At 45.5% G+C, this 13,041-nt stretch overlaps 1 protein-coding gene across 1 annotated transcript in view; it reads right to left on the bottom strand.

Moving 5' to 3' along the window:
- The window catches only part of ARHGAP25 (Rho GTPase activating protein 25), an 84,086-nt gene extending 78,432 nt beyond the window's left edge, over window positions 1–5,654 (bottom strand). Inside the window, exon 1 of the mRNA XM_026484204.4 lies at window positions 5,189–5,654. Coding sequence (XP_026339989.1) covers window positions 5,189–5,249 — 61 coding nt within the window. The 5' untranslated portion in view covers window positions 5,250–5,654. The remainder of the gene's footprint in view (window positions 1–5,188) is intronic.
- Between the last annotated feature and the right edge of the window lie 7,387 nt (window positions 5,655–13,041).

The raw sequence follows: 13,041 nt of genomic DNA, 5'->3' as shown, positions 1-13,041 counted from the left end.
AACACAGGAAAAGATGCTCAGCATCACTCACCATCAGCGAAACGCAAATCAAAACTACAATGAGAGATCACCTCACACCTGTCAGAACAGCTAAAATCAAAACACAAGAAACAACAGGTGTTAGCCAGGATGTGGGAAAAGGGCAACCCTACTGCGCTGTTGGTGGGATTGCAAACTGGTTCAGCCATTGTGGAAAACAGTATGGAGATGCTTCAGAAAGTTAAAAATAGAACGCCTCTACAATCCAGTAGTCACACTTCTGGGTATTTACCCAAAGAATACAAGAGCACTAATTCAAAGGGATACATGCACCCCTATGTTTATAGCAGCATTATTTACAATAGCTGAGATATGGAAGCAGCCCAAGTGACCATCAATTGATGAGTGGATAAAGAAGAAGTGGTATACATATATATAATGGAATATATCATTCAGCCAAAAAACAGAATGAAACCTCACCACTTGCAACAACATGGATGGAGCTGAAGAGTATTATGCTGAGTGAAATAAGTCAGTCAGAGAGAGACAAACACCATATGATTTCACTCATATGTAGAAATTAAGAAACAAAACAAACGAGCAAAGGGAAAAAATAAGAGAGAGAGAAAGAGATACAAATCAAGAAACAGACTCTTAACTATAGAGAACAAACTGATGGTTACCAGAAGGGGCAGGGAGGGACGGTGGGTGAAATAGGTGATGGGGATTAAGGAGTGCACAAAATAATAATAATTATAATAATAATTATTATTAAATATCTATTAAAAAAATAAATTTATTAAATAAATAATATTATTATTCATTACTATCATACATGTGTGTAGGTATATCTCACCCACAAACCTTCCACCCGTAGTTAACTACTATGACTTTTGAGGGCTTATGTACATGTTTCTTTCTTCATTTTACTTACAATAATAAAATCCACTCTCATGTACCTACCACTGTGGTTAAGCACCTTTGAAGCTTCCCAAATGCATTTCCCTCGTTTTCCTTCTGGAAGTAACTATCACCCTGAATTTTATATTAGTCAGTTCCTTGCTTTTCCTTACAGTGTGTCCCCGCACAGGTAGAGTTTTTAACCTTATTGTACGTGACTCCCATTTTGGTCTTCTGTGCCTTTCCTTTTCCTCCAAAGTTTATGTTTTTGCTATTCAATCTCATTTAAAGTTGCTAACTGTAATTTCTTTTTTGGTCTTATGCAGCATTCCATTTAATAAAAATGGAATGTTTCTTTTTCCACCTGTTACTGGTGGGCATTTGGCTTGCTTCCTGTCCCCTGTTATTACGAGCAGCGCTACCACAGAACCCTCGAGCCTCTCTTGGGGTTCACATGCACAGCCGCTTCTCCAGAGGACCATCTCCGCGAGGAACGGCGGCTGGGGAGGGCTGATGCATCGTCAATCTCACTGAGCCGTGCCGAATTGTTTTTCAAAAATGGTTGTGTCTTCCATGTACGAGAGAGTTCCTTTTGTTTCGTGTCCAAGGACACTTGGTGTTGTCAGACTTTCATTTTAGCCAATTTGGTGGGTGACAACGAGTTTGTCGTGCTTTTAACTTACATTTCTTGATTTTGCAATTAAGCATATTACCATAGGTTTACGGTGGTATCATTCCTCTTCTGTAAAATTCCTATTCATGTTGTTTATTTTTTTATCACTTTTACTGATTCATACGACTGCTTTATACATGAATTCTCTGTGTATCTGGGGATCTATTGATGCATCTATTTATCTAAAACTATACTTTCAAATCTGACTTCTTTTAACAAGAATAAGAACCTTCGTTGCATAAAACCTTAGGTTTTATAAACTGGGTCTAGTTACAACAGTCTTAAGGAACAAATGTTTTCATTCCCTCTCCTCTGGTTTTCTAAAGGGCCGAACTAGACAAACTATATCAGACAAATAATGATTTATCAAACAGAAAAAAAGAATCAAGTAAGGAAAAGAAGCCCCACCATTGTCATTATACCCTTTACTACTTGGGAGACTAGAATAATGACATTTTGTTTCTCAATTGTTTCTGATTTCAACATTAAATTTCAAAGAGGAAAAGGAACATTAGCACACCAGGTCCGCAGTCCCTTTCATTATGAGTCTCAGAGCCCATATGCTCTCTAGTGTCTGCTTCCCATTTGGACTTGGGGAAACTGAGGACAAAATAAGGTGGACCTGAGACTGAAGGCAATACGGGTGGCCCAGGGGGCTTTCCCAGGACGGTCAAGGCCCTCTGCACGCTGGGCGCTGGGCGCCGAATGTGCCAGACCCCCAACTGCGTGCAAGAGAAGATGCTGAGCCTGGGAACCCGCCCTCTGAAGCTTCCGATTCAGTGAGAAGGATGAATACGTGGAAAAGGAGATTTGACGGACAGTGCATGAAAGCAGTGGAAGGTGGTCATGTTTTCACTGTTGGACTAAATAGAAGATGATAAAGGATCAAAGAAATGTGTGCTCTGGGCTCCGCCTGAAGTCAAATCTGTTTTCTCTCCATTCCCCTCTCCTCCAGGGTGGTCCACTAAGATCACCAGGCAGATGCAGGCTGGCCCGGGTCACATTCTCCCAGCACTGTCGGGCCCATGCGGGTGGTCTCTGGTCAGCCCTGCCAGCCAGTCCCCACACCATCCCCCCACACTCCACCCTCAGCTCTCTGAGATGGAAGTGCACTGGGGATCCCCTCCCCCACTCTCACAGACTTTCACTTTCACTCCAGCCCAAGCTCCACACTTACAAGATTTAGGGGAAATTGGAAGCACAGCTGGCAAAAAGAAAGAGCTGAGATGCCCTCTTCGGTCATGTAATGTGTCAGAGCCTTGCTATTTCCTAAGCAGGTGCTGGCTCTGGTATTCACCCTAGGCTACTGTTCATCCCACTAAAGTTAGAGCTTACGAAGAGTCTCTTGAAAATTGACCCAGGCAGTGAATCGTGAGGTAATACTCGGGTTCCACACTCTTTGGGATGATCGTTTACTCCAGTGGTTCTCAACTCAGGCAGATGTCTCTCCCCAGACGTTGGGCAATGTCTGGAGACACTTTTGGTTCTCGTAACTGGTGGTAGTAGGAGAGTGCCAGCGTCATCTAATGGGGAGAGGCCAAGGATGCTGCTAACATCCTCTAATGCACAGCAGAGCCCCCATCACTAAGAATTATCCAGCCCAAAATACCAACAGTGGCCAGGTTGAGAAACCCTGATCTACTCCTCACTACGCAGGCTGGTCATTGACTCCCCTGACATGACTGCCAATTCCACATGTCTTCTTAATAGCTGTGGGATTCTTTGATACACCGCTAAGCCAGTTCTTACGGTTGGACATGGACACAGGATGCTGGAGAGGGGACCGGGGTCCTGTGGCTGAGTCAGTGACTCTCTCTCCTAGGAGAACTGAGCTTGTGATCTGAATTCTCATCAGCATGACACTCATGAAAGATATTCTGGCTGCAGTCCAATCTCTTGGGGTGACAAACTTGTAAATGACATGGATAATGAGAAGGGCTTCTTTATATTTCATGATGTAATTATTTTTTTTTCATTAAATAATACTAAACAATATCATCTGCTTATAGTCAATCATTCAGTCAACAAATGTTTATTGTGTGCCCACCAGGACCAGACACTATGTTCTATGCTGGATGAATGGTAGCTCTTCGAGTTCACTAACGTAGACCACAGCCCCTACAGCAGGCCTTCTTCATCAGATGCGATGGAGGGAGGGGTGCTTGTTCAATTGCAGGGGCATGAGCTCCCCTCCAGATGGTCTGATTTCACAATTCAGGATAATGCCCAGGGACCTGCATTTTTAGCAGGTACTTGAGGTGACTGTCATATAGGCTCTCCATAGGACCATGATTTAATAAACATTGGTAAAATCATGACATTTGCCCAACCTAATCCCAGGTCTGAGAGAACATGCAGACCTGAGCTCTAATGTGGTCATTTCCTATATCCCTGGGGGAAAAAAAATCATTTAACCATTTAATCAATTAATCATTAATCTCATGTTTCCTATTTTTAAACAGGAGAGTAAGACCTGTTCAAACACAGATGGCGAGAGGGTAGAATGACCCCATGTAGATAGAAGCGGGACACTTAAAAAGGAACAAAACCATAGAAGTTTTACTCCTAAAAACTAATTTTTACGGCATATCATAAAATGACCATTTGTCAAGTACACTGGTATCAACGCTAACTAGGAGAAAAATCTCTTGCTTATGTAAGAGGTATGCACACTAGCTAGTCTCAGAACCAACCTCAGCATGCAATGATCCCTAGCTTGATTAGGGACCACGAGTCCTCCCTGGACACCAAGATTAATAGCTTCTCTGATTACCCTCGATTTTTTTTTTCAAATCTCTTCTCAGACCTACATCATTAACCCTTGGTTACGTGGCTCTGCAGTGGACCACTTATTTTGGGAACACATTAACCACCGGTAGAAGACCACGTCTAAACCTGGTTCCAAGCAAAACTTTTCCAAACCATATGAAACACCTCCCCACTTATCTAACGTCAAGGAAGTTGGCTCACTGTGCAGGTGTGAGTGTAAAACACAGGGAAATCCGTTTCAGCCCAACTGCTCTCCCCCTAATGACTGTGATGGACTTCGTAATAGAAGAAACCCATATAAAGAAACTCCTGATGACAGTTATATAGCAGATTAAAACCAGTGTATCACAATCATCATTAATAAGAAGAGGTATGGATTAAAAGCCAGAATATCTCAGAAAACATACCATCGTCCCTAAATTAATCTACAATGCATTCCTCTTTTTCAACGTCACTAAGATTCCCTTCTATTCTGTCCTTTTAACTAAAAGGGTCCTATTACACCTTCAACTGTCTCTACAATCCTGTCTGGTCTTCATTGTTTACTTTTTGCTCGTGAAAAATAGAGAAAAACTCTCAGGTTTGTGTGTGATCTGTAGCCCTAGCCCACCTGAAGTACCCCATTGCAGCCTCTGCCCATCACGCACCGGCGAGCTCCAGTCCAACACCACCTCCCAACAGAAAAGAACCCCCTCCCGGTGTTTGGGAACTTTGAGCCAACATACCAACTTGAATGCAAATTTCCCCCAAACTCAGATTTGCTGAGAGATCCATTTTTAAGTAGATGAAGCTCCCTGCAGACCAACATGCAAATGGTGGGTGCTCAAGTATGAGACCCCAAGGGCAACAAAAAGACATTGGCCATACCTATTTTCCCAGCCTCCACTTTCAGGTTGAAATCCCAGTTTCTTGGCAACTTCAGGGACATTTTGCTCCCGCTTCGGGTGAGTAGCTGCTGAAGCGACAAGTCTGCCTCGATTCCCGCCTTCCTCGCTTTTCCGATCTTTCCCTCTAGGTTTTGTGTGTGTGTTCCCCTTGATGACTTCTTCACAAGCAATCTTGGGTTTGAGGCTGCTTTGCCAGCATGTGTCCTCCTTTCTTTCAGAAGAAAGGTCCATCCATCTGTCTGTCACTTGGGGTTGGCGCCCAAATCCCCCCAAGGCCTCCAACAGTCCCACGGGGGCTGGTACTTCCTGAAGTGTGCACCTTGCTTTTTCTTGCTTTCGGTTTTACCAGAACTATCCCGGTTGATACTTCGCTCTGCGTCACGAGAAGCAGAGCTCCCGTTCGAAAGAATCTCGGGCCTCACTGAGGCGAGGTCGTGATAAACAACTGCGGCCTCTCGGCTTTTTTTTTTTTTTTTTTTTTTAACTGTCTGCTTCCTTGCATTTGAGGAAGTGGGTGGCTGTTCGGTGTAGATGATGCATTATGAGCACTCTTTCTTGAGAAAACGGTTTTTGGAAATGCTTGTATAAGTAGAATGAGTGCTTTTCTGATATAAGGCTGTAGCTTCGATCAAAAGAAAAAGAAATACAAAATTCCAAGACACCCACATATACCTCTAAGCCTTCCTCCCAATCAAGTGGATCAAGCATCCAAAAATGGTCAGTGAGACAACCTGCATCCCTCCCCCCAAAGCTTCCTTCTTTTAAATTCTCCCTGCTATTAGGACCAAACAGTAGTTCCCCACCTGCTCGGGATAAAGCCTCGTGTGGCAAGGGCTCTGGTGTAGGTAGCACTAAGCTAGCTTTAGCCGGGTAGCCCCATTCACATGTTTTAGTGGTTCTCTGGCGTGTGGACAGAGTATGAGTTTAGGAATCAGAGGATGTGGGTTCAAAACGCAGGCCTTCCACCTCCTAGCTCTGCAGCTTTTCACGAACAACTGAATCTCTCTGGGCCTCAATGTCCTCAAGCAGTAAAATGAGGTCAGTAATAACCATGACCGCAAAGAGTTATGAAGGCATCTAGTACAGAGCTTGACCCACGGTGGCTGTACCACGAATGTTAGCTCAACCTTTATTTCATTTAGTTCAGCTCGGTGACAGGCTTCCGTATGTTTAACAGGGTCAGCCTAATCTAATGATTAAGGATTTGAGTCCAGAGCCAGATGGCCTGTATACAAATCCTGGTCCCATCACTTTCTTGCTGTGTGACTTTGGACAAGTTTCTTGACCACTCTGTGTTTCAATGTCCTCATCTGTAAATGAGGCAAATAATAGGCCCTACTTCATATGTCTGTTGTGAGGCTTTATTAGACAGTAGGCAAAAGTGCTCACAAGAGTCACCGCTCGCCCGCCTGCAAGCTACACGTCCTTGGTCCGTGCATTCTTCAACCCTCCTGGATGACTCTGTCATACTTTCTTCTTCACCTCACATATGCTCATTCTCTGTTGGTGACCTGACTTCCTGTTTTATTGAGAAAAGTTGGTACAGGGGCGCCTGGGTGGCACAGCAGTTAAGCGTCTGCCTTCGGCTTAGGGCGTGATCCCGGCGTTCTGGGATCGAGCCCCACGTCAGGCTCCTCCGCTATGAGCCTGCTTCTTCCTCTCCTACTACCCCTGCTTGTGTTCCCTCTCTCTCTGGCTATCTCTATCTCTGTCAAATAAATAAATAAAATCTTTAAAAAAAAAAAAAAAGAAAAGAAAAGTTGGTACAACTGGAAGAGAATGTCTGCAAGCTCCGACTACTGTATCTAAGTCCTACATGTTAAGCCCACACACTCAATCTTCTCCTAGTCACAATGGATGAACCATGTTATCACTCCGCCATCTTTTTTTCAATTATTTTTTAAAGATTTTATTTATTTATTTAGAGAGAGCATGAGCAGGGAAAGGGGCAGAGGGAGAGAGAGAATCTCAAACAGACTCCACATGGAGCGCAGAGCCCAACCCAGGGCTTGATCTCATGACCCTGAGATCATGACCTCAGCCGAAACCAAGAGTCGGACAGACTGAGCCACCCAGGCACCCCTATCACTCCTCCGTCTGAATCAATTCCTTCTCTCAATTGGATCATTCCATCAGCATTCAAGCTTGTTTAAAAAAAAATTTTTTTTTCTAAATTCCACTTCCTCCTTCTGCTACAGCCCCGTTTCTTTTCTTCATTTTGGAGCAACATTTTGGTAAGAATTGTCTATGCTTGCAAATGCTTGTCCTATTACTCTCTCCTGAATCTGTTCTGTTGATATTTCTGCCCTCAGGATTTTATGGAATATATTCTGATCAAGGACATCGACAGCATCCCTGTCACTAAACCACTGTCAGTTCTGCCTGTCAGCTCAGTGCTCTCCCCGCCGCTGTGGACACACAGACCACTCTCTCCAGCTCTGAGCTCTCTCTCTGCCTCCCTCCCAGGAGCCCTCACTGGCCTGGTCATCTGCCTGCCTTTCCAGCTGCTCCCTCTCGGTTTCCTTGCTGCTTCCTTCCCTAGATTGGAGGAAACCAAGACTCGCTCAGTGGACTTCTTTTCCATCCGCACGCACACCTTGGTGAGTTCATCTGCCTCAGGGCTAAGTGCCACGCCTCTGCTGGTCGTGCCAGTGTAGGTCTTTAGCCCAGACAACCCCAAGCCCCAAATCATGCTTAGATAGCTAACAACCATCTCAAACAAATCATGTCCAAAACTTATATTCAGGGCACCAAGCTGAAGGAGCGATGGTGACCTGAGGCATGTCCCCATTGTGGATGAAAGGAGCGTAGGAGGGAAGAACCACATACACATACTTCAAGCCTCGACTTGCATCATGTCTGCTCACATTCCAGTGGCCAACACACCTCACATGGCCAAGTCCAAAGGCGGGGCGGCAGGAAGTACACACAGCCCTGAGGTGGTGGGGGAGGGGAGAAGGGAGCGATTATTTGCTGATCAAGAGTCCAATCCATCACACTGACCCAGTTCACCCAGCTACCCTCGACTTCCCCAGGGGTGCTGGGTTCCTTTGAGGCTGACTCAGCCTACTGGAGACTTTGGAGCCCCAATTCTGCATTACTGCCAAACACCACCGCTCTTTTCTCCATCTTGACTTGGAGGGGAGAGGCGATGGATAAGCATCCTGAGCCCCAGCCCAGCAGCGTCTCCACAGGGAAGTTGCCACGATCCAAAGTTCCAGTCTTGGGATCTTTAACTCAGGAACTTTGAAAATATTTTGAAGTTAGCACTTAGAAACGTACAGAGAACTTCCTTTGCTCTTTAGGGTAGGTTCCTATAAGTCTTGGAAAAACTCATGACTGATGGGGAAGTTCGGTGTGAATGCTTGGAAAGGCAATCAGATGAAAAGCACCCCTGGAAAGGCCCAGACCAGCAGCCTTCCCTCTGGGGAGCCCACTCTGGGTCAGCCAGCTGCTGGGCAGGGTTAGAGAGCTACAGTCTGCGGCGGGGCTGCTCTCCTTTTTCCTGACCTTTGGGGAACGAAGAACTGGATGTCCTGTCTGGCCGCAAAGTTCAAATCAGCATCTGCAGTAGCAAAAACAAAAGCAAAAATCCATTCATCTATTTGCTTCCTGAATATTAACCATTTCTTGAGTAAGGACTTCATTTTTGCTAGACTTTGGAGGAATGTCCATGAACAAGCAGACTTTGTTTCTGCTTTCATGTTTCTGCTCTCAACAGTTTGTGGAGAGAGAAATGTTAAATACAGCATGAGAAGGGTCATGTCAGAAGCTATGGGAGTTTCTATCTGAGGTGCCTGATAAGAACTTGGGGAGTGAAGGAAGGCTTCCTGGGGGAAATGTCTTTTACATGAAAGCTTGATGAATGACTTAGGGAGGCAAGAGGGTTGGGAAAGGCTTCCAGACAAAACAAAGGGCATTCAAGAGACAGAGAGGTAGGAAAGAACTCATCAGATTGCTCCGGAAAAGGATGAAAGGGGTAGGAGGGAGGAGAGATGAAGAGATGGCTTGATTGGGGATGGACCCCGGTAAGTCTCGGTAAAGAGTTTTGGCTTTACCCTGGAGGAAAGAGTAGCCATGTAGACATTGTTATTGGGGTCAGGACAAGGGGCTGCGGCAGATAGCCAGGTGAGAGCCAGGGAGAGAGAGAGGTCAGCGGCAGTGTGCAGGCAAAGTAGGGAAAAAGAGGCGAGAGCCATTCTGGTGGCGGGATTGACTACCCAGGGGAATTTCTGTGGGAAGAAAAGAGATGTGCATGGTCCTGGCTCCAGTCCCGGGAGGCGGATGGAGCTCCGATCACGAAGTCAGAGAGCGCGCCAAAACGACGAGGGTTGCTGATGACGAGCCGGGGGACAGTTACTCCAGCGAGAAGCCAGTGGGCTGAGTTTGGGGTATATTGCAGTCGGAGACCTGTGGGCCCCTGGAGCACAGCTGTCCTGAGCCTAGAGCTCAGGAGACACATGCATTCATTCGTTCACTTATTCACTCCATAAACATTTATCCAGGATGGGGCTGGATGCTGAGTAAACAAGGATGATTAAGATCCTGGCCTAACCCCCCAATGACTCAATGAAAAGAGAGAAGCGTACACATAACGGCAGTGCTGTTCGAGGTATAAAAGGAGCGCACGCACAGGCTCGGGTGACCGCAGGAAACGGGGGGCTCGGCTTGGGTGGCCGGAGACGGCCTCCCAGGAAAGGTGACCCAGGGGAGAGCAGCCGGGCGTGAAGCAAGGCGGGGGAGCAGGAGGAGGACATCCGGGCAGATGAAACAGGGGACGGCTGCTAGAGCACAGGCCGGTTCTCAGGGAAGTCCCGGGCATGGAGCTCCAGGGTAAGGCCAGAGCGGGAGCCGGACGGAGGGGGCGGAGGGGCCGGGCCTGCTGGACCCAGGCCTGATGTGCGGCCTGAGGGATCGGACTGCACTCTGAGGTCACGGTCTTTGGAGAGCTTTTCTAAACATCCCTTTCATTGTTCTTTTTACCATTACAGTAGTCCATGCCTGATCTTCAGAGAAGATTCCAATAAGCATAAAGAACCCAAAAATCAGGACGCCTGGGTGGCTCAGTTGGTTAAGTATCTGCCTTCCACTCAGGTCATGATCCCAGGGTCTTGGGATCGAGTCCCGCGTGGAGCTCCTTGCTCAGGGGGGAGCCTGCTTCTCCCTCTGTCTGCCGCTCCCCCTGCTTGTGCTCGCACTCTCTCTCTCTCTGACAAATACATAAATAAAATATTTTTTAAAAAGAACTCAAAAATCGCTGTTAACCATTTAATGTGTAAGGACAATTTTCCCATCTCAATCTCTAACACTCTTTTTATGTTTATGTGTATATATAATGTGTGTATATGTATTTTTAATTTAAAAATTAGTGTGTAGTTGTTTTCCAAGCTGTTATCTTCCCTTGACAAAAATGAAACAAAGCAAAACCCATCTTATTAAACGTTTTCCCAAAACATCATTCATGGCCTCATAGTCTGTAATTACAGTGAGAGCAAAATGTGAGATGTATACAAATTTTCATAATATTCTCGTAGCTAAATGTCTGGGGAAATCCATTCCCTCCCCAACCCCCCTCCACCCCTAGGTGGATTCTTGGAGGTGGAAATGCTGGGAAAGCAGATGAGAAAACGTTAAGACTTGATATGTCTGTCTAAACTGTCCTCTGGGAGGTTTTACTTAAATCCATCAGGGCTCTATGAGAGGGCGAGTTCCTGGCCTCACTAACAGCTGGCATTTTTATTTCAAAAACAAAACAAACTATTGCCAACTGTTCAAGCAAACAATCCTTCACAAAATAGTGCAACTCAAGTTATTTTTTAATGTGCTTGCGGCCCATTTGTAGGGGTCAGAAACATCTAGGTGTCTGTGCGTCTGAGTGATTTTGCAAAGAATCAGCAGATGAGGGGGGTGGGGCGGGTTCTTAAATCTTTATTTGTGACTTTCAGGTTCCTGGCTCCTTCAAAACCTCCGGTTATCTGCATGCTAACCCTCCACTTTGTTGCCCCCTTGTCTTTCATTTTGTCACCTGGATTACTAATCCTCTGCATTTTGAGACAGTCTCTCATGTGTGTGCTTCATCTCACTGATTTTGTTTTTTAAATAGCTTTATTGAAATATGATTTACATAACACAGAGTTCACACATCTGCAGTGTACAATTCAGTGATTTTTAGTATATTCACAGAGTTGTGCACCCATGGCCACAATCAATTTTAGAATATTTTTATTGCCCCCCCCCCAAGAATCCCCATACCCATCAGCAGCTCCTTCGCATTCCCCCCAACCCAGCCCTGGGCAAACCCTGGTCTACTTTCTGTCTCTGTATATTTGCCTATTCTAGACATTTCATATAACTGGGATCCTATAATATGGGACACTTAGCGACTGACTTCTTTCACTTAGCATAATGTTTTCAAGGTTCATCCATGTGGTAGCAGGTGTCAGAACCTTATTTCTTTTGATGGCCAATTAATATTCCATTGTATAGATGTAACACACTTTATCTATTCAATAGTTGATGGACATTCGGACTGTTTCCACTTTTGGGGTATTATGAATAATGCCGTTATAAACATTCCTGTACAAGCTCTTATGCGAACGTATGCTTTTGTTTCTCACGGGTATGTACCTAGAAGTGGAATTGCCGGGTCATATGGTGACTCAAAACTTTTGAGGAACTGCCAGAACATTTTCCAAAGTGGTTGCACCATTTTACATTCCCGTCAGCCATGTAGGAGGGCTCCATTTCTTCCACATCCTCCCCACCTCTTGTTATTGTCAGTCCTCCTGATCTTAGCCATTCTAGCGGGTAGTAAGTGGTACGCCATTGTGGGTTTGACTTGCGTTGTTCTGTTGGCCAAAGATGTTGAGCATCTTTCTGTGTGCTTATTGGCTGGTTTGGTTTTCCAAAACCTACATTCTGCTTCTTGAAATATCCAGAGATGTAGCAGGCAATCTGCATTTCTATAAGGACTGCATTCAGCTGAAACTTAAGCCTCCAATTTTGACTTACGTTCTATGTTGTTTTGTTTTCTTTAAGTCCCTCCTTAGGGAAAACTGATATGCATTGTGCTAAATATCATCCCAAATTTCCAGCTGTCTCTTTTCTATGTACTTCTGCTCCAAATGAAGTGTCACGTTCCCCTGCCCCCTGCCTGGCTGTCTGGAATTTTCAAGCTCTGCATAAAAAAGCAGTCACACCTTCCTGGCAGCGATTAGATTTGCTCAGAGACCCACTTGCCATCAGATGTCTCCCTGTCTCTCCCCATTGCATGCTTCAGGTTGTGGTTTTTACCATCAACCTCATCATTACGATTGCAGCTGTTGATTTTTGCAAGGATTCCTAACAACGCCCGGAGGATATGGAAGAACAATACACCAGCTGCCTCACGGATCAGCATCAGAGAAACGGACGGCAGAGAAGGGGGGTTCAGTTTTCTGGATTCTCCACAGTTCGATCACCTGAGTAGACTCCAGGAGAGTCACAGCCCGAGTGCCCACCTTTGTCAGGAGGTCTCTGTTCATGAGACAAAGCCAGGGAGGTTTCTCTGGGCTGGGGTACTTGTGCGGTAGGACGGTTCCCTACGATCTGTAAGTTTCTCCTTCCCAAGAACAAAGAGGAACTTTGTTGCTAGTGCTACCCAAGTGATGTTGCTGATGCTGTTTTTAACAGAACTAATTGTATATTGGGGGAGGGATGTGAGCAAAGATGAATCTTGAGCCTCTCCGTGTTGGAGCTTAAATAGAAGGGACTTCCCATTTTACTCTTTAACCAAAAAAACTCTTGGAATATGAAGAGGTAGCTGAGGATTGGGCTCCCTCACACCTGTCTCCC

Source organism: Ursus arctos, unplaced genomic scaffold, assembly GCF_023065955.2.
Source record: "Ursus arctos isolate Adak ecotype North America unplaced genomic scaffold, UrsArc2.0 scaffold_8, whole genome shotgun sequence".
Classification (NCBI taxonomy): domain Eukaryota; kingdom Metazoa; phylum Chordata; class Mammalia; order Carnivora; family Ursidae; genus Ursus; species Ursus arctos.
This window is presented reverse-complemented; position numbering and strand designations above follow the sequence as displayed.